This window comes from Leopardus geoffroyi, chromosome D4, assembly GCF_018350155.1.
Source record: "Leopardus geoffroyi isolate Oge1 chromosome D4, O.geoffroyi_Oge1_pat1.0, whole genome shotgun sequence".
NCBI classification, from domain to species: Eukaryota; Metazoa; Chordata; class Mammalia; order Carnivora; family Felidae; genus Leopardus; species Leopardus geoffroyi.
In genome coordinates this window covers 92,618,365-92,641,199 of record NC_059342.1, presented here as the reverse complement: position 1 = coordinate 92,641,199, position 22,835 = coordinate 92,618,365, and the positions used below count along the sequence as shown (strand labels likewise).

The window sequence follows — 22,835 nt, the reverse complement described above, 5'->3', positions numbered from 1 at the left end:
GTCAGCGCCCCAGCTACAGGAGGGGCGGCCCCTGGAGACGGAACAGTAGAGGCAGGTGTTTTGTGTGGTGTGTGGGGTCCGAGGTACGACCGGGGCTGGGCCGGGAGCCTGAGCCAAGAGGAAGCACCAAGCCCGGCACAGCGTCTGGGCCTAGAGGCGAGCGCGGATGTCTGGGCCAGTCCCGAGGCCACCCTCCCCGCCACCCCCACTCTGGGGTGCTCCAGCTCCGGGCCGTTGCTTTCTCCTCTGCACCTGCGAGCGCCTCTCCCCTGACCTGGCCATACGCTGGAGCTTTGCGGGGACGCCCCCCCTGGGACCCCCTCTGCCCACGCCACCCAGACTTCCCTGCGGGGGCAGGAGGGACCATAAGGCCCCTGCTTGGACGTGGCCAGTCTGTCCTCCACGCTGGCCCTGGGGGGGGGGGGGTCAGTGCAGGCCCCTGGCGGGGATGGCACTGGGCTTGACGACGAAAACCGTACCCCACACCTGCTTCGAAATGGAGAGGCTTCCTACAGCGGGCCCAGCTCAGGGCCTCGAGTGACCTAAGCAAGCCCTCCTGTCGGCCCCGCGCCCCTCCTGGAGGAGGCCACCCAGTGTCTGCTCCTCCCCCTGCCTGTGGTCCTGTCCTGTCCTGGAACCCCCAGGCAGCCCAAGCAGCAGGTGAGTGACAGGTGGGGCGGGGGGGGGGTGGGGGGGGCTCCAGGGGAAGGGCTGTGGAGGGACCACCAGGGGGCCGGGCTTCAGGCAGACACCCTGTCCCCCTGCCCCGCGAGGAGCGCCAAATGGCTGCCGGGCCTGTGGTCCCACAGCCGAGGACCAGGACGCTTTGTTCCCCGCCTCAATATTTCCACTGTGCTGGCTCCCGCCCTCCCTCCATAGAAATGCAAGTCCAGGAAGCATCCGGAGGCAGACGTTGCCTCGACCTTTCACCCGGGACTAATTCTAAATTGCGCTGTTTTCTTTTCTAAGCTAAGCGGCCATCTGCCACCCCCAGGGGACAGATGACAGCTCCCTCTGCCCCAAACTAGGAAGAGACAGGAGGACTAAGCAGTGAGAAGTGCTGTACTCAGTTCTGCCCTCAAGGAGTTTGTGGTCCGGGGGTGGGGCCCTGCGTCCCGCCCCCCCCCCCCCGCCAGCCGGTGGGGGGCAGTGAGGTGGCACCCCTCCTTGTGTCCTCAGGAGGAACCCGAGATTCTCCAGGACAGGTGCCTCCTGGGGGCACAGCTGAAATGCAGTTCGATCAGAGGAACTTCGGGGGGTGGGGGGGGTGGGTGCAGGAGGGGCTCCCCGCCCCACTCTGCCTGCCGGGACCTCAGTTTCCCAGGAGTGCAGCGGGGGTGTGGGGGGGGTCAAGGGGACCGCACGTGCCCCTCATCTGGTGACCTGGCCGTTTGGGCAGAGGGCACTCACTCTAGGCAGCGCTGGGTTTGACGTGTGCATTTCCTACCGCGTTTCTGGGAACAGATTTACCGGCCCAGCTGAGCTGCTGTGTCTGAGGGGATCTGTGGGGACACAGGACTTCCCCTGCACAGAGCTGACCCACCAGGACCTCCAGGCAGCACAGCACGGCCTTGCCCCCGCCACCGGGCAGCCCGTGTCCTTACAGCAAGAAGCCACCTGGATGCAAGTAGCCGTCCCCTCCTTAACCAACTCCACCTGTGCCGAGCAGAACGCGGGCCTAGAAGCCCCCTCCCCGAATCACCACTGCTGCCCCTCCTCGAGCTTTCTGCCCAGGAAGCGGAGTCTGGGGCCCTCGGGCTCCTGCTGTACGGGCCAGCCAACGCCACATCACCAGAGTCCCCTGGTGACAAGGGGTAGGCACGGACGGGAGGCTGAAGCTCCTCCCAGAGCCCAGCACCGCAGTGCAAAGCAGAGGCCCGCCAAGGCCACTGCCTTCCACCCAAACCACAACACTCGGGGCAGCTGCCGCGAAGCCAGGCCCACCCACCCCTGCGCGGCTCGGCCAGGAGTTTCTGAGACCCCCGGCCTGGGAAGAAGAGAACCACCCACGTCCCAGCACCCCCTACCTGGGGCCACCCGTGGACTGGGTGGGGAAAGCTCTGGCCCCTTGCTACAGGGGCAGACTGAGGCCAGGACCTCAGTCCCCTACAGGTGGAGCCATGAGATGGGGGTCAAGGAGCCGGGTCTTTCTCTGGGCAGGGCTTGGGGGCGCTCTGGGACCTCAGCCCCTCCTTGGGCAAAGGCCAGTCCAAGTCCCGCCCCCTACCCCAGCAGGGAACCCCTGTCTTCCAGGAGGGACTGGCTGCCAGGTGGTGATTTGCTCACTGCCTGTAGGTAGGCGGGAGCTCAGGGGCCTCCCCGGCCTGTGCCCTACCCGGGAGGGGGGTGGAGCTGGGGGCCTTTCCCACTGGGGACAGCGGGGACAGCTCAGCTCTGGGGAAACAAAGCCCCCAGGAGAGGTGAGGCTTGGGGCAAGTGGGCACTGGCCCGCTGCCCTCACCCCCAAAGTCCCCGGCTTCCTTTCAGACCCGCAGAAGCCTTTGTCCGGACACCTGTCCGTGGGGCGGGCTAGGACCCTGCCAGCACCTCTGCTGCACTCAACCCCCTCCCGCCCACCCCCCCCCCCCCCCCCCCCCCGCCAACAGCCCTGGGCTGTCTCCCGGCTTCTATCCCTTTCTGCTCCAGCTCCCTCCCCCACCTGACCTGCATTCAGGGGGCACAGGGTGAGGGTGGGGCAGGTGCGCAGGGGCGACTACAGCGGGATCGGGCCCCTGGTGGGCTGGGGCTGCTCCCAGGGCCTTGGGGCAGCGAGGGCTCTTCCTGACAGACCCACAGCCCAAAAGAGCAGCCCAGCGGGCGGGGGTGGGGTGGGGGGGTGCAGCCTTCCCCGAGGGCCCAGGCCTTCCGGCCCCAACAGCTGCTGACAGCGCTCCCGGCTTTGTCTCCAATCTTCTCCCCAGGTTGCATCTCTGGACGGTCTAAAATCTGCTGGGAACAGGAAGCGCAGGAACAGCTCGGGCTTCCTTCCTCGGCTCTGGGGGAAGCCCTTTGTGGGAGGATGAACCACCTGCCCTCCCGGGAAGCCACCTTTCCCACCGCAGGGAAAACAATGCCCCCAAATGGCTCATTGTCCCCATGTCACTCAGAGCCACCCCGCCCTCAACGTGGGAAGCAGGGGCGGCTTCCTGAGCTGGCCCGGCAGCAGGCACCCAGGCCCACCCATGGTGTGGGGTCGGGCGCTTGCAGGGACAGCAAGCACGGGGTCCCCCAAGGTCACGAGAGCGCCAGGGCTGTGAGGCACGTCAGAAAAACCTGCTGCACCCCCCCCCCCCAGTCTCCCAGAAGACAGAGCCGCAAACTAGAGACAAGGTTGGGACGTGTGTCCTCCCTCGACTGTGTCCCCAGAACGCCTGCGGGCCCCCCCCCCACAGCCTCGGGGGTCTCTGCTCCCCAGCAGGGCGGCACCCACACCCGCACCCCAGTCGCTCGGATGCAATGAAGGAATCGACAGGCTCACGAGGCCACAGGGAGGACTTAATCCAAAACTCGATTAATGAAGTCAGCAACTGCAGACCAAGCTCCACGCCAAAGCCAGAAATGATTCTGGCAACTTCCCGCCTCTGCTCCCAGAAGCAGATGCCATCTCAGGGGACGTGGGGAGCGGAGAAGGCTGTATGCCCAACCCCAGCGGCTGACCAGGACAAGCACTCGAGGCGCACCTCAGTTCTGTGCCCCGCGCCTTGCAAGGACACCAAGGACCCCCTCACATGGACTCCAGGATGATGAAAGACGACCCGTAATTAGACCGCCAGCTTCAGCTCATGGGGTTCCCGCAACGGCCCTGAAGCTACACGCTGGGCCCATTTCACAGATGAGAAAACCGGGGCTCAGGCGCATTATGCCCACAGCACCACCTGGATGTGAATGCAACTCCTAACTTCTGCTGTCACTGGCGGTGGCCAGGAGCCGGCCACCCAGGCAGTCAGAGCAGGGCCGCCCCCCTAGAGGCAGCTAAGGGTCCAGCAGGAGCTCCGAGCATGGAGGAGGGAGGGCGTGTGCCCCTGGACCCCAGATGCCCTGCCCGGGGGGCCTGGGTTCCTCACCTGACCACCTGACCCTCCCACACCTGGAGGGCTGGAGCACACAAAGCATTCTTACATCCCACAAGCTCAGCCGAAACACAAAACCCCGGCTGGGGGTGGGGCATGGGGGAGAGCTCTGGGACTCAGGAAGCCTCCCAGCCAGCTGGCAGGTGGGACTTCTCTGGGTCCCTGTCCAGCAGGAGGGCTGGTCACACCTGTGCTGGACACCTACCATCACCCTCGCCCGTAGCACCCCTGTGGCTTTCCTACCTGGAAAGCACTGGAGGCACTGAGATGACAGGGACGGAAGTCACATCCAGCCTGCCCCTGCTGCACTCCGCCCAGGACCCTGGGACAGCCCCGGACCCTGTCGGGGCCAGCTGTGGGCTGCCTCTGGCTAAGCTGAGGCACAGGCGTTCGCTCAGCAGTGGTCCCAAAGGTCACTGCCATCCCGCACCAGTCACCAGCCCCGTTCTATCTGGCCTCCTCTCGTCACTCACACCCACCGAGCACGGCCGCCCCCACGGGCCACCAGGCCCCACACCCCCCCCCACGTTTGCACACCTGGCTATCACCCTGGGCCCAGCACCGCCTCCAAGGTGCCCTGGGGCACAGCGAATACCAGAGACAGAATCCAGCCACTTGCACCAGGCCCGGGGTGGGGGTGGGGTGAGGGTGGGGCCTCCACTGTCACCCTCTGGGGACACCCGGGTGTCCTGGGACCGTTGGCATGGGTCCGGGGCCCTCTGGAGGGGTTTCTTCCCCTGCAGGGATACTGGGAAGTTCTTGGGCTGGACTTGACCTTCTGTCCCAGCATGACCTTGCCCAAATGCTGAAGCAGGGCTGGTCTCTGGGACAGCTTTCTGGAGGAGACCTCGCAGCATGAGGCGAGGGCTCCAGGACAGAGTAAACCTCCACCAATGCGTTCTGTCGGGACAAGGGGGAGGGTGGCACACGGGACCAGTCAGTCACACGAACACAAAGGGGACACCCCAAGGACGGCACCTTCACCGGCCAGCAACTCTGTGGGATGCTCCGCCCGGCTCAAGGTCCTGAAGGAAAGGACCTCAGAGAGGGGAGTGGGCAGCCCAAGGTCACAGAGCCCACATGGTAGGTAGAAGGAAGCCGGTGCTGGTGGTGGGGCCACTACCCCAGCCCTGGGCTGTAGCCCTGCGCTACAACGGGGGAAAGCCCAGTACACGGCAACCAGTGTAGACGGCATCTCCCTGCAGGCTGCAAGCCAGGTCTTCCAGAACCTGGAGCCGCCCACCTGCTCCGGCCTCCACTTCCGGCTCTGCGCCCACCCCCATCGCTGGCCCAGGCCCGAGTGAGCATAGCGCAGGGGCCGGCTGAGCCCGGACCCGGGGCCCCGGACCACCGGGCAGGGTGCCGCCACACTCTGAGCCCCAGCCACACACGGGTGCTGGGGCTCACGGCCACGCCTGGCTCCCCGATCTGGCGCTCAACCAGACAGGGCTGAGGCCGCCCTCATTCTGACCACTGGAGGGAGGAGAGAGGGGGGAAGCCCCGCCCCGTGGGCTGCCCCGGGGGAGCCAGGACCAGCCAGGCCGACAGGTGGAGGAGTCCTCAGGGTGACCCGGAAGGCCCACGCTGCAGTGACCTCACCCAGGCCCTCTCAGGAGGGAGGTCTGGAGACCGGGGTCCCGAGGGGCAGAACCCTCCCCACCCCCCAGCCTGAACTCAGCATCTCTCTTACTAAAAAGCTGCTGGGAAAAATACACACACTCAAAACTCTGGCTTCTTCCCCAAACGTCTCATTTCCAGTAACCGTATAGTTTCCGCTCATCAACAAACCAACGCGGAGGAAATGGTGGGAGGCAGGTCCCCAGCCCGGCGACAAGGCCCTGCTGTGAAGGCATGGCTGACCCTTCCAGAGGCCTCCAGCTACCGCTCTCCCCGCCCACCCTATCCTCTGGTGTCCCCCGGCCTGGCCGGGCTGGTGGGAGGCCTGCTGTGGCCTGGGTCTGCCTGCCCAGCTAGGCGTAAGTGGGGGCAAACTCCTCCCCAGGGGCCTGGAGCAGGCTCGTAACCCAGGCCCATCAGCACAGGGTCAACAGTGGTGGCCCCCTGGGCAGATGCCTGTGGCTCAAACTGTGACCCAGGCCGGGCCGCCACCGTGGGGTGAAGACAGCAGGAGGCTGGCCCGGAAGGGTCCCCAGGGACAGCAACAGCTTCTTCCCAGCCCAACCCAGTGACCCGTGTGGGTCCCAGAACTCTCAGGGTGGGTGGGCAGGCGTCTCGGATGTCCTGTGGCCACCTCTCAGACCCCACCCCTCACAGTGGGATGGACATGACCATCCGGCCTCGGCTCCCCCGTGGGGGGAGCGGTTTGCTCAGCAAATCACCAGCATCAACAGACAGAGCGATGAGGGGACGGTGACGAAGGGACAGTGCCTAGGGGACCGCTTTCCCAGCTCAACCGAACCAACTGGAACGCTGAGAGCACGCGACTGCCAGCCAGCCCACTGAGGGGTCAGCTGGGACAGCTGGGGACAAATCCTCTCACCCGCTCAGAGCGTGGCCAGGATGAGTCCCGGCCCCAGACCGCACAGCACAGGTGGTAACGGGGCCACGTCTCTGGTGAGAATCTCAGAGACCACCGCCTAGCATTCGGCCTGACTTCCCGCTGATCAGACCGGCTCCCGCCCGCCACCCACCCATCTCTGAGCAGCCTCTGGAGTGGGGGCAGACGAGCGGCAAGTGTCCTGTGGCTGAGGGACCCCTCCTTGGCGGGGTGAGCCGTCTGGGTCAAGAGACCGCAAAAGCAGCATCTGGGCCTGGCCTGATCCTGAGACACCCCAGCGCTGCATTGGGCGGCCAGACCGAGACCCGGCAGGGGCTGGCAGCTGTACTTGAGGGACGCTCAGGTTTGGGAACCGCAGGGGTGGCGGTCGGAGGCCAGGCTCCCCAGGGCACGCCCCCCCCCCCCCCCCTGACCAAGGCCTACTGGAAAGCAGGACTCCTTCCAGGAAGCTGGGAGCCCCAGACAGCCCTCTTGCTCGGGTGAGGGAGGGAAGCCCCAGGGCTGACCTCCAGAGAAAACCCCCAGCCCAACAAAGGGCAGCAGAAGGGGCAGGCCGCCTGGTGGGAGAGGCCAGGCCGCTCAGAGGTGTCCACAACCGGCTCAAAGCAGCAGCTTTGCATCAGAGAGAGGACGATGCTTAACCTAATTCACTCTAAGGTGTTAATGACAGACATCCTGATCCCTGCTGATCCCTGCCCCTGAGCTTAGGGGAAAGTGGGGAAAGTTGTTTGGGGGCCACCTAAGGTGGGTGCGGGGTCAGAAGGGACCGCCTGATGGTGAAATATGGGGTGTTTCTGTCCGAGAGTTCCCCGGGGTCTCGGAGATGCACAGTGCCCCCCCCCCCCCCACACACACCAAGGGACAGAAGTCTGGGCTGACACTGAGAACCCAGGGAAAGATGCGCTCTCACCCCACGGGAAGACCTGCAAGCAGGCAGATGGTGGGGCCGGGGGCCCGCCCGCTCCCACCATACATCCTCTGCTGGGGCTGTGCCGCCTGGGACCCGGCCCGGCCCCCGTGCCTGCCGCCCCCCCCCCCCCCAGAGGACTCACCCCGAGGCTGCAGCAGGCCTGGTGCACCCAGCTGGGCTGTCCCCACAGCACCTGGCCCCGCACACAGTAGGTGACGGTGGCACAGCTACTCTTCTCTCACTGGCTGCTGTCTGTCCCACAGTCTGGTTCTCAGACGTCCCTTCTCTCCTGCACTCAGGGCCTGCGTCCACCTTGCCTGCCCCTGGCACGCAGTAAGCGCTCAGTCAAAACCCTCCTCCCACCGCACCCCTGCAGGGCTTCAGCTCCGCGGCCCCCGCGGGCTCCTCAGGCCGCAACCGCGGCGAGAGCACAGGCTGCGAGGCAACCTGGCCGCAGGCGTGCCAGGCTTTCCCGGGCGACTCCCCCGGGCACATGCCAAGCCCCGCTTGGGGCGGGGGGAGCTCTACTCGTGTGAAACGTCCAGGACAGGCCAATCCAGAAACGGAGAGCAGACCGGGGCTTGCCAGGGCCGGTGGGGGGGGGGGGCTGGGAAAACGGGATGACTACTTCGTGGGCCGGGCCCGGAGGGGGAGCACGCAGGCGCTGTAGGGATGCGGCGGGAGGAGCGTTTTTACTCGCGCCAGGGGCAGCAAGGTGGACGCAGGCCCCAAGTGCGGGAGAGGACAGGTGCAGGCCCCAGACAGGCCATGAGAGTAGGACCGGGGTGGCGGCAAAGCTTTGGAAGCAGATAACAGTGGTAGTTGAACCTCGTGAACGTATCAAATGCTCCCGAATCGTACACTTCAAGTGGCTAAAATGACAGAATTTATGGTGCGTGTGATCGACCAGCAAAACCCCCATACGGGTATCCACTGCCCCCCAAATCTATTTGTCAACCCGCGTCCCAGGAGCAGGGTGGGGCGGGGCGAGGTCTCCAGGAGAAGCCCGCCCAGGCTGCTTCAGAGAAGGGCCTTCCTCCAGAACACCTGTCAACCGCGGGCCCCCTCTGCAGGGACCCGCCCCCTCCTGGCGGGTGGGCCAGGTGGTGAGAACACCGGAGCCTAGCCCTGGCCCTGGCCCCAGACCTGCGGAACCTGCCAGGCAGGAGGCCTGACTCCCGGGCACCCCCGCCCCCACCACCTGTGGCCACCACCCAGGCGTTTACAGGCCTGTGGCGGGGTCCTGCTGGGCCGCACCTGCAGGAGAACTCCAGGAGCCCCCAAACCCAGCTCCCTCACGTACAGAGGGGGAAACCGAGGCCCGGGTCCGCGTACCCAACCAGAGACGGTCAGGCCCCAGCGGAACTGGGAAGCTTCAGGATCATCAAACACATCCTGACCCACGGTCACGATGCCCCGAAGTCAGCTGCTCGTAAAAGCCTCTGGGACTCTGGACGAGCCTGCACACGAAGGTGAGAGCTGACGTAAGCCGGCTTCAGATCCCCCCCTCTCCTGCCCCACCTCTTCTCCTCAGCCTCAGTTTTTCCCACCTGTAAACTGGCGATGAAAAAAAAAGCAGCCGAGCAGAGCAGAGCTGGCCACCACCTGGAGGGGGTGTGAGCCAGTGGAGTCAACCGTCTGCCAGGGGTTTTATGAGGCCGGATAACAGCAGCTGTCTGTGCGTGGAGTTGTTAGTGTTACGTTATTGAGGAAAGCAATCTAGCTGCTCAATCAACTCGACAAAGCCACATCCTTTCACTATTTATAGACAAGACACGAAACAGGAAAGGTGCCCTCCCCACCCCAGGAGGGTGCAACCCCTCAGCCAGGCACTGCCCAGGGGGCTCCGCCGCCCATCGAAGGCACAGAGAATGAGGAGGGGAGTCAGTGCCGGGGTCCGGCCCGCGGGGGCCTCACGCTGCACTCTGGCACTTAGCGGGGTGGAGCAGAGGTGTCCCACGGGCGCTCTCCCGCTGCCATCCTCGGGGGAGTCCCAGCACCCGGACCGTGCCCCCCGACGTCCTGACGAAGGGCTTCTCCTCTGCCAGCCAAGGGTTCGGCCCGCCCCACCCTCTTCCTGCTAAGGGCATAGTTTCCTTTCTCTTTAAAAAAAATATGTATCTCTTTTCAGTGGAAAAAACGTTAGCTGTTGTTCAGAGGCAGGGCCCCGTCCAAAGAGGCACTTTCCTGTAAAGAAGGCACGTTCCCTGCCGCGTCTCCCAGCAGGGGAGAACGTTCTGGTTCACAGTGGGTGTCTGACACGTGTTTTCCTACCTGGCCCCAAAGCTGAAGCCGCATAAACAGAGGAAGCCCTGTAGCAGACCTGAGAATTCACCTGTTCCTCCCCCAGCCTCGCCCAAGACTCCCAGGTGACTCAATGGAAACATCCAAACGAGGTGGCAGGAGACGCGAAACGGTAGGTCCCCCGGAAGCAGAGGGCCAAGGCACTTCCCGCCGGAGCCTCTGAACCTCCTCTTCTAAAGGGAAGTTGTCGTCCGGCCCCGCTTCCTCGGAGACGGGTCCCGGAGGCCTCGGGCAGTGCAGGCAAGACAGGGCAGTGGTTAGAACACTCGTTTCGGAGCGAAAGAGAGAGGCCGGGCCAGGCGCCACCCCGCACTCTTCGATCCCGGCAGCCGCCGAGGTGTTTGTGCTCGCTTACCCCCCACCCCCACCCCCACCGCAGGCCTGACCCCACATGGTGCCGCGGGCTTGCTGGGAGCCACGCTGAGCTCCCCTCCGCCTGACAGGTCACATGCACTGTTGTCACCTCTCCTGTCCCCACACTAGAAAGTCACCTCCGTGGGGGCAGGGGCTGTGTCTGACCTGAGCCTGCCATGCCAAGGCCCTGGAGCCGAAAACCCAGCACACGGCAGGTGCTCAAAGGTGTCTTTGGGGAAAAAGCAGACAGGACTGCTGATCAGAGTCCCCGCAGGTGATAAAATCCTCAGGAGCCCCTCCCCACGCAGCACCCGGCCTGGGCCCGCCAGGCAGCACCTTTTGGGTTCTCCGAATTCGCTCATTAGCCAACGAAACATTCGAGAAGGAGGATCCCGAAACCAGCCCTGTCAGCTCAAAAGGAGAAGGCAGGGAAGAAACGGACGCTCAGCCGGTGTCTAAAGCCTGCCGCTCTTACGCAATCCTCGTGCCACGGAGAGATCGATCGTGTCAGCCCCACACTACCGACGGGGAACCTGAGTTCCGGTGACCCGGCGACCTGGGGTCACAGAGCTAGCAGGTGGCGCAGCCGGGCCTCAAATACCGGATGGTCCAAGGCTAAAGCCCGCCACCGGGCAGCCAGCTGGACTTGCCCTCTGAGCGCGATGGCTCACTCCGCTCCTGCGATCGCCCGGAAGGCGCCCAGTGGAACAGACTTTCCCGCGGGCAGGGAGACCGTCCCAGCAACCCTGGGGCCTCCGCTCCCAGTCCAGGACCAGGCAGGCCCCAGAAGCCTTTCGATGACCCCCCGGGCCTGCCTGCAGGGCCACCCCGCACAGCAGCCCTGCAGGCACGGCGCTCTGCCCACAGGGACAGGCGGCGGGTCTTTCCTCCGCAGCCTCGGGCCCGCGACACCTCTGCTACTCGGTGACGCCCTGGGAGGGCAGAAACCTCTTTTTCCGATGCTGAGCCCTGCAGCCACCTGACTAGCGGCTTCTGGGGAAGGTTCCTTCTCTTTTGGGGTGGAAACAGATGATTCACCAGGTACTAATGCGCCAGGCACTGGTGACACGACCGTTTCCCACACCCTATCCCTAGGGGAGCCAGCAGACCAGCTCGGAAAGTCAAAGAACCTTCCGAGAGGCCGGGGTGAATGCTACAGAGTCGGAGTTTCCACCCAGGTTGGCACCAGAAGCCCGTACCCCAACACCTTTGAGGAAGGAAGGTGTCTTCCCCGCTCAGCCGCGAGGGCCAGGCCACCCATAGAGCAGACCCTCTGGGGCTTCACGGGAACAGAAGGGCCCAGCCAGAGGCACAGGCCCCAGGGGCAGAGGGAGCCAGGGCCCCTCACGGGAGTGGCCACAGTGTCCCCAAACTGCACCATGAGTCCAGACCTGTGCCCCTCCGCAGCTGGACCCGGCTGTCGCCCCGTCCCTGCTCTGGTCCCCAGGCTCCAGCACAGTCCACCCAGAGGTGGGGCCTCTGAGAATGGCACTTCCGTTCCGTCTTCCAAGTGGCTCTGTGGGGTGTGCACAATGGGGTCTCTGTGGGCCAAGCTCGGCCGAGTGCCAGGCCAGACTGAGGCAGGCTTCCCGCCAAGGAGGAGGGGGCCCCAGGCCCCAGGGAGGAGACAAGGCCGGCGCCCAAGCCCTGATCAGTGGCCTGGCTTGGTCGGAGGGGTGGGGAGCACGCACACTGTCGCCCTGTCCCCTAGAAGCGTCTCACCCCAACGCAGGCAGGGGGCTGCAGTAGCCCCCTTGTGGCCCAGGCTCCAGCCCAGAGAGACTCCAGGGTCCCCTGGGCCAGTCTGTCCCTGCTCCCTGGTGGCACAAAGAGACCCCTCCTGCCTTCCCAAAGCCCTCCGCACAGGTCCGGAGACCCCCCAGGCCCCATGGGTGAGCACAGGGCCAGAGCGGGCGTGGGGCAGGCGGGAAGGGAGTCGTGCATTCTGGGAAGCCACGCATAATTAATCACACAGCATTAATCCTCCTCCCGACAATAGCCGCTGCGCTTCCCCTGAATCCCAGCTGTCGGTCTCTGAATGGAGGGAAGCAAGATTTAGGGCATCAGGCGTCGGTGAGGCTTCTGCAGGAGAAGAAAAAGGTCCCAAAAAAGCAAAAAAAAAAAAAAAAAAGTAGTATGCATTCATTAGCATCTGACAAAGACACAATCCTCTTTGTCTATGAAACTGCTCACAGACCTGCTTAATTGGTTTCAGTTCGGGGAGGGTGGGGGCAGCGAAGGGGGGGCTGCTAGCCCACGGGCCAAGGGTTGTCAAGGGAAGGGGCCCGGAGCAGTGGGAATGCGGCACGCCGAGGACCGGGACGGAGGATGGCTGGGGAGCCACTTCTCCCTCTAGCCCCCCTCCATGGGGGGGGGGGGGCCCTTTCTCCAGCCACCAAGCACCTCCTCATATTTCCCACCAGGGACAAAGTCAAGCTGAAGGGAATCAACCACGAGAGAAAAGCTTCCCGGGGCCAGAGCGCACAGGGAGGGAGCGGACTCTAACACGCCCCCTGCCCCATCAGGGTGGGTTGCAGGCTGAACCCCCCCCCCCCCCCCCCCCCCCACACACACACACACACACACACGACACACGCTGGTTTCCCAGCCAAGGGCCCAACGCTGGGTGGGCGATGGACTTGGATGGAGGGTTCGGGAGTCGGAGCTGTAGATGCCGTGACAGAAGCCAAGCCACCCCCCCAACCTGGGCGATGGGTCCCCCAACCTCACCTGAGGTCAGAGAAGGCGAGCTGGGGGAGACCGAAGGCCCAGGGGGGTGGGTTTGGCATTAAAATAGCCACTTCTGCCTGAGGCACTGCACTCACCTGCCTGGAGGAGGCACTCCCCGTGGGCAGGGTGGCGCAGGGGCTGGGCCGCTCCAGAAGGTCCACAGCCACCCTGGCGGGTCATTCTTTCTTAGGGATTTTAGCAAGAAGCAGGGTACCGGGAATTCCCGACTAGCACCCCAGGAGCCCAAGGTGGCCCACAAAGGCGTGCTCGAACCTCCAGCGGCCAGACCAGCTCCACACGCAGCATAATTGCTGGTGATTAAGTAATTGCCAGACTTTGTCCAATAAAAGTAACACGTGACCGCGCCCAGCCTTCTGGGCCATCTCCAGAAGACAATGGCCCAGTGTTCTGTCCCCGCGGGCCCCCGCTGCAGAAGGCAGGGGCTCTGCTCCCGACAAAAGCACCACGTCCCCACAGGGGCGCAGGGGCGCGTACTCACACACAGGCTTCCGTGCCGTTGGGGGACACTTCACAGTTCCCGCCATTCATGCAGCTCTCGCTGGGCTGGGAACATCGCAGTCCTGGTGGGGGGGGGGGGGGTAAGACAAGAGGTCAGCCCGGGTGGCACTGGGGCCCTGAGCCCAGGGAAGGACCCACCCCAAGGGACACAGCCACCCCTCACCCAGAAGGCTCTGCCTTGTCATGGGGTTGCTGGGGACAGGAGACCTCGCGAACCCTCCCAAACGTGAAGCCCAAGGGGCTTCAACGTTCTGCCCAGAGTTCTGGCAGTCAGAAATGGGGGGAGGAACAACAGGTTGGCTGGCCGGCAGGTGGACAGGTCACGCTCGAAGTGGGTAAGGGTGGCCTGAAATGCCATCTGGACAACAGTAGAGGAAAGCTGAGGTGACCCTGGGTGGCTCTCCCAAACTCTGCACCCCCCCCCATCTTCAATGGGGAGCCCAATGGGGCCACGGCCCCTATCCAGCCACCAAGATTGTCTGGCTGTTCAAACATGTTCTGTGAGGGGGCGGTGCTGGGGGGGCACACTCCCCCCCCCACCCCCACCCCCCCCAGCTCGTGGGAAAAAGCGACAGCTGCAAAGCCCAACGCCCCGCCCGCCAACAAAGCGCCAGCTACGGAATCAGAGCAGCCCATTGTCACCAGGGCCGCCTCCTGGGGCACCGGGGCTGCACCTCAGGGACCTGGCCCCGCCTCCAGGACACCCAATACCTGCTCCCTGGGGCAGGCATCCTCAGCTACATCCAGGGGAGGGGGGTGAAGGAGCCCCATTTGGAAGGAATTCGGCCCCATTCCCAAGAAGGCATTAATAAGGTGGCCCCCTCCCCATTTTACCAGCGCTGTGTAAAGGAAGCCCCTCCTGGGGGCGCGGAGGGGGTGTGACTTGGAACCCCACCTTCTGGAAGTGGGGATCTAATTCTCCCCTCCAACTTTTAGGAGAAGATAGAAAGGAATCACCACTAGATTCCTCCATGCGAAGTGGAGAGAGGGGTAAGCGCTCCTTCCCTGGGTCCCTCTCCACCCTCGCCAGATTTCCAAACTTGAACTCCGAAAAGTCAAAGTCCCACCAGTCAGTCGCGGCGGGGTGTTCCGCACACCGCCCCCCCCCCCCGCCCACGCCAAACTATGAGCCGGCATGGGGGCAGCGATCAGGCGTGGGAAGGAGACCCCACGGTCCGCGCCTCCCGCCTGGCCCTTCGCGAACTCTCCTAAATGGGGAGAAGGCCGGTCCGCCCGGCGCCCCACTGCCCACCACGCCCCGCAGAGCTCCGTAAAGGCAACGCGACGTCCGGGACCCCACACTCCGCGCCCCAACATCCGCCCCCGGCGCGGGCCAGAGGCGAGGAGAGAGAGAAATGGCCCCCAAAGCAACAGGAAACCAAAACCGACTCGATTCAAATCGAAAAGTAGTAGGCAGCTCGCCCGCCTGCCCCGGCGGCAAGCCCCACGCGTGGCTGATGAAGGACGAGCCCGGGGCTGGGCCTCCGGGGGCCCCTAGCGCCCCCACGCCCGGCTTCAAACCCGGGTCCAGGCGCGGGCGGCGCGAGTCCAGCCCGACTGGGCAAGCGGCGCGGGGGAGGGTCTGTCCTCCCCGCGCCCCGGATCGCCCGGTTCTCTCCCCCCCCGCCCCCCACCGTCCCGGCCGCCCGTTCCCAGCCGCCCGGGGCGCGCGCGCAGGGCGCCGCCAAAGTTTCCGAAGGGCGCGGAAAGTTTCGGGCTCGCGGACGGGCGCCTACCTCGTGCGGCGAGCGCGGGCAGCAGCGCCAGGCAGAGCAGGGGCGCCAGGAGCGGCGGCATGCCTGCCCGCCGGCTGCCCGCTGCGCCCGGTGGCGGCCTCCTGCGCCGGGACGGCGGGGATCTGGCGCACACGCGCGCGCCGGACGGTCCCACGGGCGGCGGCGGCGGCCCGCGGCGGCTCTCCGCTTCGTGGTGGGTGGGCGGGCGGCGCTGGGCCCCCACGGCCTCCGGGCCCGGCTCGGCGCCCCGGCTCGTTCCTCCGCTGCGCTCGCGCCCGCGCCCGCGCCCCGCGCCCCTGCGCTCCCTCCCGCGGCCGAGGCACTAGTGAGGCGCAGGCGGCCGCGCGCTCCGCCCCCGCCCGCCGGCCCCGCCCCTCGGGCCCGCCCCGCCGATCCCTCCGCACCCCTCGCCCTCGCTGGCCGCGCCCCTGCGCGCACCGCGCCTGCCCTGCGTCTCCTCCGGCGGGGCGCGCATCCGGAGCCTGGGTCCTCCGGGGTTCGGGGCCCCGGCGGGGAGAAGAGGCGTCGGGGGCCGGCCCTAGGGACTACTTCTTGTTCGAAAGTTTTCAGCGGCAAAAAGTTTGGGTCAGGGCTGCGGAAGGATCCGGCTCTGACAGTCGCTTAGCCGGACGACAATTGGCAAAGATTTGCATCTCAATAGCGGCGGAGGCGCGGGCGGAGTTGGGGGAGAGGAGCCTTAGGGGGACCTTGCGCCGTGGGGAGCTGGGCTCGGGGAGGTGGAGAGGAGCGCCCGAGGCAGTTTGGGGGACCCGGAGCGCGGGACGAGAGCACAGGAAGAAGTCGTGCCCTTGGCGGCCGTAGGGAAGCCCCTGACCCAGGGGCTCCAGTCCCAGGAGCCCTGAGGTCGCAGTTGTAAGCCTCCAGGACACAGGCCGGACACCCTGGCTCTGCCGGTCGGGGCACTTGACCTCGAGGGATGGTGGCGCCGCGGCTGCTGCTGCTTTTCGGAAAGGGGGGGGGGCTCCGGGTGCCCCAACGGACCAACCCGGGGCTGATGCCTGGCCAGACGGGTTGCGCACCCGCTCCCCCAGGAGGGAGCCGCCTCTAGACGCTCCTTGATCACTGTCCAGCCCCTTCTCCTGTCGCCTCCCGCCTAAGACGGCCCGCAAAAGCGCACGGGAGTCCAGCAGACCCACTGCAAGCGTCCCGGGCGCCTCCCACGTGCTCCTTCCGCATGATTTATTTCTCCGCCGCAGTGCCAGATTTGGGCATCCTGTGCCAAGCCCGGGTAAGCGCTGGGCGTTCAGAATGCCTGCCATAGTCCCTTCTGAAACCAAAGTTCGTGGCTCGGCGCTGGGGACAGACTGCCCTCCCCCCATCCCCACCCAGGATGGTGAGCCGGGCATCCTGGCAGCCCTCTGGAGTAGGTGATGCCAGAGGGGAGCCGTAAAGGCTGAGAAGGACCCCACTGAGTGAAGGACAGTGGGCGAGGAGATCCAGCAAGGCGGCAGAAACCCTGGAGGCTGGCAGCCACCAGTGCAGGGAGGGCCTACGGGGTCGGCAGAGTGCATTCCTGACTCCTGCCCACTCTTCTTGGCACACCTGTTGTCGGGCATTGGGGGGCAGCTGGGATGCTGTGAGCGCTGGACGGACGGCCAGTCCGGGCCGAGGCAGCTGCCGGGGGGCCTCCCTCGCCTGTCTCCTTCCAGAAGCCGGCTGTGCTTGCTTCCTGCTTCCCGGAACCTGGGGTAGGGGTAACTTCTCTCGGAGCCGAGGCGCCTGAGGCAGCAGAGATGTTTATATCACAGCTGCCCAGCAGCTTGGAGAAGCAGATTGTCCGTGCAAGGAAGAGGGTGGCCGCAGAGTCCCTCCCTGTCGCCCCCTCCCCAGCTCACAGACTCAGGTCTCTGCCCCCCCATATCCCCTTCTACTCTTGGGGGAGGACTGGAGGCCTCAGGCCAGCGGGTGCTCCTCTGGGAGCCACCGCCTATATGCCCCGCGCGGGGGCCTGCTTTCTGCCAGTGGCTCCAGGCTGCAAGTTCAGCCCTGGCTTGGGAGCAGCTCTAGAGGAAGGGGAGGAAGAAGGAGGGAGCACTGGAGGAGGGGAGGAGGGAGCACGGGAGGAGGGAGCACGGGAGGAGGGGAGTCTCACCTGGGTCTGCCCAGCTGTGCCAGCTCTACTCTGGGCCTCACTCACGCAGGAGCCGGGCGCTCTCATTAGCCCGTGGTAGACAGGGCAGATGGGTTTCCCAGGCCTCCAGCCCCTGTGCCACCTGCCACCTTGGGTACCCCATGCGTGACAGGGGCCAAGGAGACCCCAGGAAAGCCAGAGTGGCCGGGAAGGGCATGTGAATGGCCACGGCAGGGACCTGGCCGGAGGGCGGGGGCTGGGGCGGCGCGGAGCTGGATGGGGGGGGAAGGGGGGGCGCCTGGCTCAAGGTGGGGGCTGAGATGAGGCCGCTGGTGAGGAGGCCCCAGGCTGGCGGGGCGGCCGGCAACCAGTAGGGCTGGGGCTGCAGACCTGGCTTCCAGAGCGGTTGCTGAAACTGTCTGGCCGCCACCTCGGGTACGCGGCATCTCCCCTGGGCCAGCGGGGTCTCCCTAAAGGAGGCCGTCACACTCCGCACCTTAGGCAGACTCACCCGGGTCGGTTCCCCCTCTCTGTTGCCTCCAGAGATACCGCGGTGCCGTCGTCAGGGTGGGCGGCGGAGGCCGAGCTGCCCTTTGGCCCATTCCTGTCCCCAAAAGGAAAGCCCGTCCCAGCCCCCTCTTGGAGAAGGGGAGTCGGCAGCGGCTAGGTCTGCTTGGCGGTGGTCAATGTGGTGAAAGCTCCCCAGGATTCCGAGGTGCAGCGACGGCCGGGGGGTGTTGGGAGAAGGTAAGGGTTCGCCCCTCAGTTCTGAGGAGCTAGGCCGAGACCAGCTCCGGGCAGGCCAGGTCTGGGCCTCGGTCCGCAGCAGCAGACGGGCTGCGGGGGTCACAGGGGAGGGCTGCCGGGGGCCGCGTGTGCCCACCCCCTCCCCCCGGCCTCATACGCGGTTCCCAAGGTCGGGGGCCGCAGGTCGGACTTAGGGTGCCGGCCCAGGTCTGCCCGGTGTGGATCGCAGTGGCCCCAAAGCAGAGGGGAGGGTGTTGGCGGGGGGAGCAAGGGCTCAGGAGTTGGGCTGAGGGTGCGGCCTTTGACAAGTGCGCTGGCCTGAGCTGGGAGGGGGGTGCCTTCCAGAGCAGCTGTGGGAAGATTCCAGAACACAGGGGAAGGGCCTCACTCACTACCTTCTGAAGTTGATTGTAAAACATATCTGACCTGCTTGCAAAGAGAGCCCGGGGGCCTGAGAAGTGTCCAGACTCTTACCCCACCCGTTAAGAGCCACGGCCAGGCGCAGGCCCAGCGCTGGACTCTGACCGCCGGCCCACCAAGGGACCAGCACTGCCTCCTGGGCCTCAGTTTCCCCTTTACCAAGTCCTTTCTACATTTCTCTGCTCGAGACCAGCCAGGAACATTTCCCAGAGGTCTGGGTGTTTTCCAGGATGTGGATCCGGTGGCTTTGTGGCGTTGCTGCAGGTGGACAGGCCAGGGCTAGGTCCCCAGTCCCCTGAGCTGGACACTCGGCCAGAGCAGCGTGTCTCCAGGCAGGGGCACGCGTGTGGGGCTCCACTTGTTTCCTGCTGCGCGTGCCCCGGGACGGGTTCAGGCAGAGCCGTTCAAGGGCTCCCCCTTGTTCAGAGGAGGGAGGGCGGAGGCTAGAGCCTTGAGTTCGCGTCCCTCGTTGCCCTTGCGCCTCACAAGGGGGCCCCTGTCACCAGGCCCAGGTGTGCGCCCCGCCGTCTGCATGAGGAGCGGGCTGGCCGGGGCCACCTGTAGGTGCCGGGCATCTGCCCTGGGCCAGTCTGCACGTCTTGTCTTCCGCAGGCATGACTCCTCCCTCCTTAGCTTTGCCTCCTCCAGGAAGCCATCCCAGAGCCCCCGGGATGGTCCCCGCACCGCTCACCTGTTGTTCCAGGGGGTCTGCGGTCCTGGCCCTGTCCCTGTGGTCCTGGCCCCCCACAGATTCAGGCTGACCTGTGACTAGCAGAGGGCTCATTCTGTGGGGGCCTCTGCACAGGGCCCTGCTGGCAGTCTTGTCCGCCTGTCACACACAGTGGTCACTACTTGGGACCCCAAGGCCTCTTGTCAGTGCAGGGCCAGAGCCAGCTCCCTCCTCCCTACAAGGCCCGGGAAGGAGGGCCAGCATCCCAGAGGCAGGCCCAGAGCCTGGGGAGCCCGTGTTGCCCGGGCAACTCCCCCAACAGGTAGCCTGCCTCCCGGAGCAGGTGAGCCAGTGCAGACTGACTGGCGTGGCCTCCGAGGGCCACAGAGCTTGTCATGTGAGAAGTGGGCTTCAGGGTGGGCAGAACAGTACAGACCCACACAGAGACGCTGCCTCCCTCCGGGAGCCCTTGCACTGCTCAGGGCATAAGCCCTAGCTGCATGGCGACCCAAGACCCGCGAAGGAGGAGCCCCACTCGGACTTCTCCAGGTCCCCGGATTCCCTCAGCTGGCCACAGAGCTGGAAAGGGCCGAGCCGGGCCTGGTGTTGGGTCACCCAGTGGCTCACCTCTGGGTGCCCCAGGGCGGCTGAGGCCTCAAGGAGGAAAGGCCTTGTGGGGACTCTAGGGCCCCGTTGAGATGCTGAGAAAATCTGGGAGCTTCGTGGAGGAGGGACACTGTGGATGTGGGTTCTGAGAAGGCTTTGGAGCTCACAGGTGACACCTCCAGGAAGGGGCTGGCTAGGGGACTGGGTCCCAACGGGGAGGCCGTCACCATGCCCATCTCACAGACCAGGCACCGATGCTCTGAGGGTGGTCGTGGCTCCCAGCCTGGCACCCAGGTCTGCCCTCACCAGCCCTCAGCCCATGCGTCCCGGGACCCTGCAGGACCTGTGGGGCAGGGGGGCTGCAAGGAAGATCTGCTCTGGGCACCTTCCACCCTGCCTGGCCCTGTTGGCTGCAGCCCAGAACTTTCTCCAAAAAGAAAGGGCCCCGGGAGACGAAACTGCTTGGCCCCACCCCTCAGGCTCTGGTAGAAACAGAGCCTGCACGGGCCTGAGTCACTTAAGGAAAAGCCGGCCTTGCAGAGTCCCTCCTCCCTCTCCCCTGCCTCCAGAGTGGGGGGGGGGGGGGGGCGCTTCCTCCCTCCCCCTCTCCCTCCCTCCCTCCCTCCCTCCGTCTCCTCCTCCTTCCCTTTCTTCCTTTCTGGGGTTAAAAATAGCTGGAAATATCCCTTTCAAAGTAAGTCCATTTTTATTTTTACAGGGAAGGTAGAGGGTCCCCCCACCCCCGGCCCAGCAGGAAACCCTCAAGAGGAGCCCCGAAGACCCGCCCGGCCCAGGTGGGGCTCCGCCGCGTCGGCCTCAGCCAGTTTCTCAGGGCTGCTGGGCTCCCTCCCATTTGCTCCCGACACATTTAAACATGTTTAGAACTTCCGTCCTCCCCCACACTTCCCCCCACGGCCCCCTGTTAAAAAGAAAACGGGGCTGGAAATCGGGGTTTGGGTTACAGGGCGCCCTGGGAGTCGTGTTCCTGAAGTAACACTGAGCCCAGACATCAGCAGGTACAGTACATCTGTGAGTTATTTCCACGTCTCCAAGGGGAAGGGAAAACCCCCCAACCATCCTTAAGTAAGGCCAGGATTCTTCTATATTTCTGCCTTGACAGCTCAGGAAAAAAAATCGCCAAAAACCAGAGGCGCTGCTGAGTGTTGGCGTGGGAATGTTGGTTTAGTCAGAGACTTGCTCTGGGCCGTTTAAATAAAAACAGGCACTTTGGTGGCAAATGCCAGTGGGACGTGCCTGGGATTGGAGCTCTGTGCCCAGAAAGGGGGTTTTGTGACCTCCCTCTCCTCTCCCCCGCCCTCCCCGCCCCCTTTCCCTCGGCTTCTCCAGCCTCCTTATCACAATCAGCATCTCACTGGTAAACATTCAGTGCAGTAAGTTTCAAAAATCAGCAGGGAAAGTCAAGCCTTTCATGTGGCCCAGAGCGCGTTGGCCAGCTGGAGGCCAGGGCTCCCCAGCGCCCCCCGGAGCCTGTCTCCGAAGCTGCCTCTGCAGCTTGAGGGTCTCTGCACAACGTAAATCAGCAGGACTCTCGCTGGGGCCGAGGGACAATACTTAGAGGGGTGTGAAAGCGTGATGGGACCAGGCTGTGTGCTCCCGGGGACCTCACAGCCGCCAGGACTTGGACATGGGAGCCTAGGGCCACTGCCCTGCCTTGCCTGGGACGCCGGTTCCTGGCCAAAGCCCCGGCACTGGGAACTTGCCTTCGGGCCGGTGCCCCGCTCGGGGTGGGGGCCGTGTGTAGGCTGAGCACCGCGGCTGCCCCGTGAGGCCGGGTGGGGAGGGCTGGGTGGTTTTGTCGCTGATCGGTTCCCGTGCGTGGAGGGAAAGCCGGTTCCCGGAGGACAGGGCTGGAGGCGGGTGGGGGCGACAGGGGCTCGGGGCCCTGCTGGTGCAGGATGGGTGAGCCAATACGGTGTTGGATCCCTTTGTGCCAACTGTAGGCAACTGTAGGCAAGCTGGGAAGTCCCTCCGTACCAGGGGAGGTGGGCCGCTGCCGTGCAAGGGATGCGCCCTCACTTGCCCCCTCCCTCCCTGGAGGCCCTCACGCATGGGGGCTACCCGGCCTCCTCGGCCACAGTCGGTGGCGGGGGGGGGGGGGGGGTCCGAGTGAGGTCGTACTAGCCTCGGCTTCTCACTTAGCACGGCAAGCCTTGGAGTTCGCTCAGGAGAAGGACAAGGGAAGGAGACGCCGAGTTGCCCCCGCAGCCCGGGAGCTCTGGGAGCGCGAGTCCCTCCACGGCCCTGACCCAGGCTGCCGCCGCGCGGGGAAACTGACGCGCTGCCCACAGTCCATCTGTCCATCTGTCGGTCTATGGACCTGGGCCCCTCCCGCAGGTCGGCGGGCACACGCCCGGTCCTGAGCACCAGCGTCTCCCCCTGGCCCCCACCCCACTGACCGCAGCCCGGGCAGAGGGGCAGCCACGGGGAAGCTGCCGGAAGGATTGAGCCAGGGGCGTTGGGGAGCCTGTCGGGCTGTTTCCTGGCTGGGCCGGGGAGAGGGCATTTCATGGCCTCAGAGTGTATTTGTGGGGTGCCTTCCCGCTGTGCTGGGCCGTGACCCAGAGCATCCCTTCCGGGTGGCTCTCGGTGGGCGGGGGGCAGTGCACATGCTCCAGGGGGAGGAAGAGAGGAAGACGACAGGCCGGAGTGTGCGGGGCTGGGGGGCAGGAGGGGGGCGTTCTGGCGGGGGGGGGGGTCAGTGCACGAGGCTTCTCTGAGGTGACCCGGGAGCAGAGACCCAAGGAAGCCAGGGGCCGGCCGTGGAGGTAAGTGGGGAAGAACGTTCTGGCAGAGCAGCCCCCTACCCTCCCTCCTGTACTGCCCTCGCCCTACCCCTCCGCTTCCACGGGGGACCCACCGCGGATGCCACGAGGGACCGGTGACTGCCAGGGCTCGCGCGTGTCTCAGCCTGTGGGGCGTGGCAGCGGCAGGCTCGCGGTGGGTCCTTTGACGAAAATCCGGGTGAGTTCAGCGGTGTCCCCCTGCCATGTCTCCGTGGCTCTGCCCGCCGGGAGGCGAGTCCTGGTTTGTCGTTTGCGGCTCCTGGACCGTTAGGACTTGGAATGCGTCCCCAAGGAGATGTGGGACGGGTTCTCCCCGGAACCCGTGACTGAGCCCTTACTTGGAAGTAGGGTCCCT

The 22,835-nt window shown here is 65.4% G+C and overlaps 1 protein-coding gene across 1 annotated transcript in view; it reads right to left on the bottom strand.

Annotated features, from left to right (window-relative positions):
• NOTCH1 (notch receptor 1) overlaps nucleotides 1-15,438 on the bottom strand; it is a 44,167-nt gene extending 28,729 nt beyond the window's left edge. Inside the window, exons 1-2 of the mRNA XM_045467873.1 lie at nucleotides 15,142-15,438; nucleotides 13,386-13,467 (exon numbers count right to left, since the gene is read on the bottom strand). Of these exons, the coding sequence (XP_045323829.1) occupies nucleotides 13,386-13,467; nucleotides 15,142-15,202 (143 nt within the window). The 5' untranslated portion in view covers nucleotides 15,203-15,438. The remainder of the gene's footprint in view (nucleotides 1-13,385; nucleotides 13,468-15,141) is intronic.
• Between the last annotated feature and the right edge of the window lie 7,397 nt (nucleotides 15,439-22,835).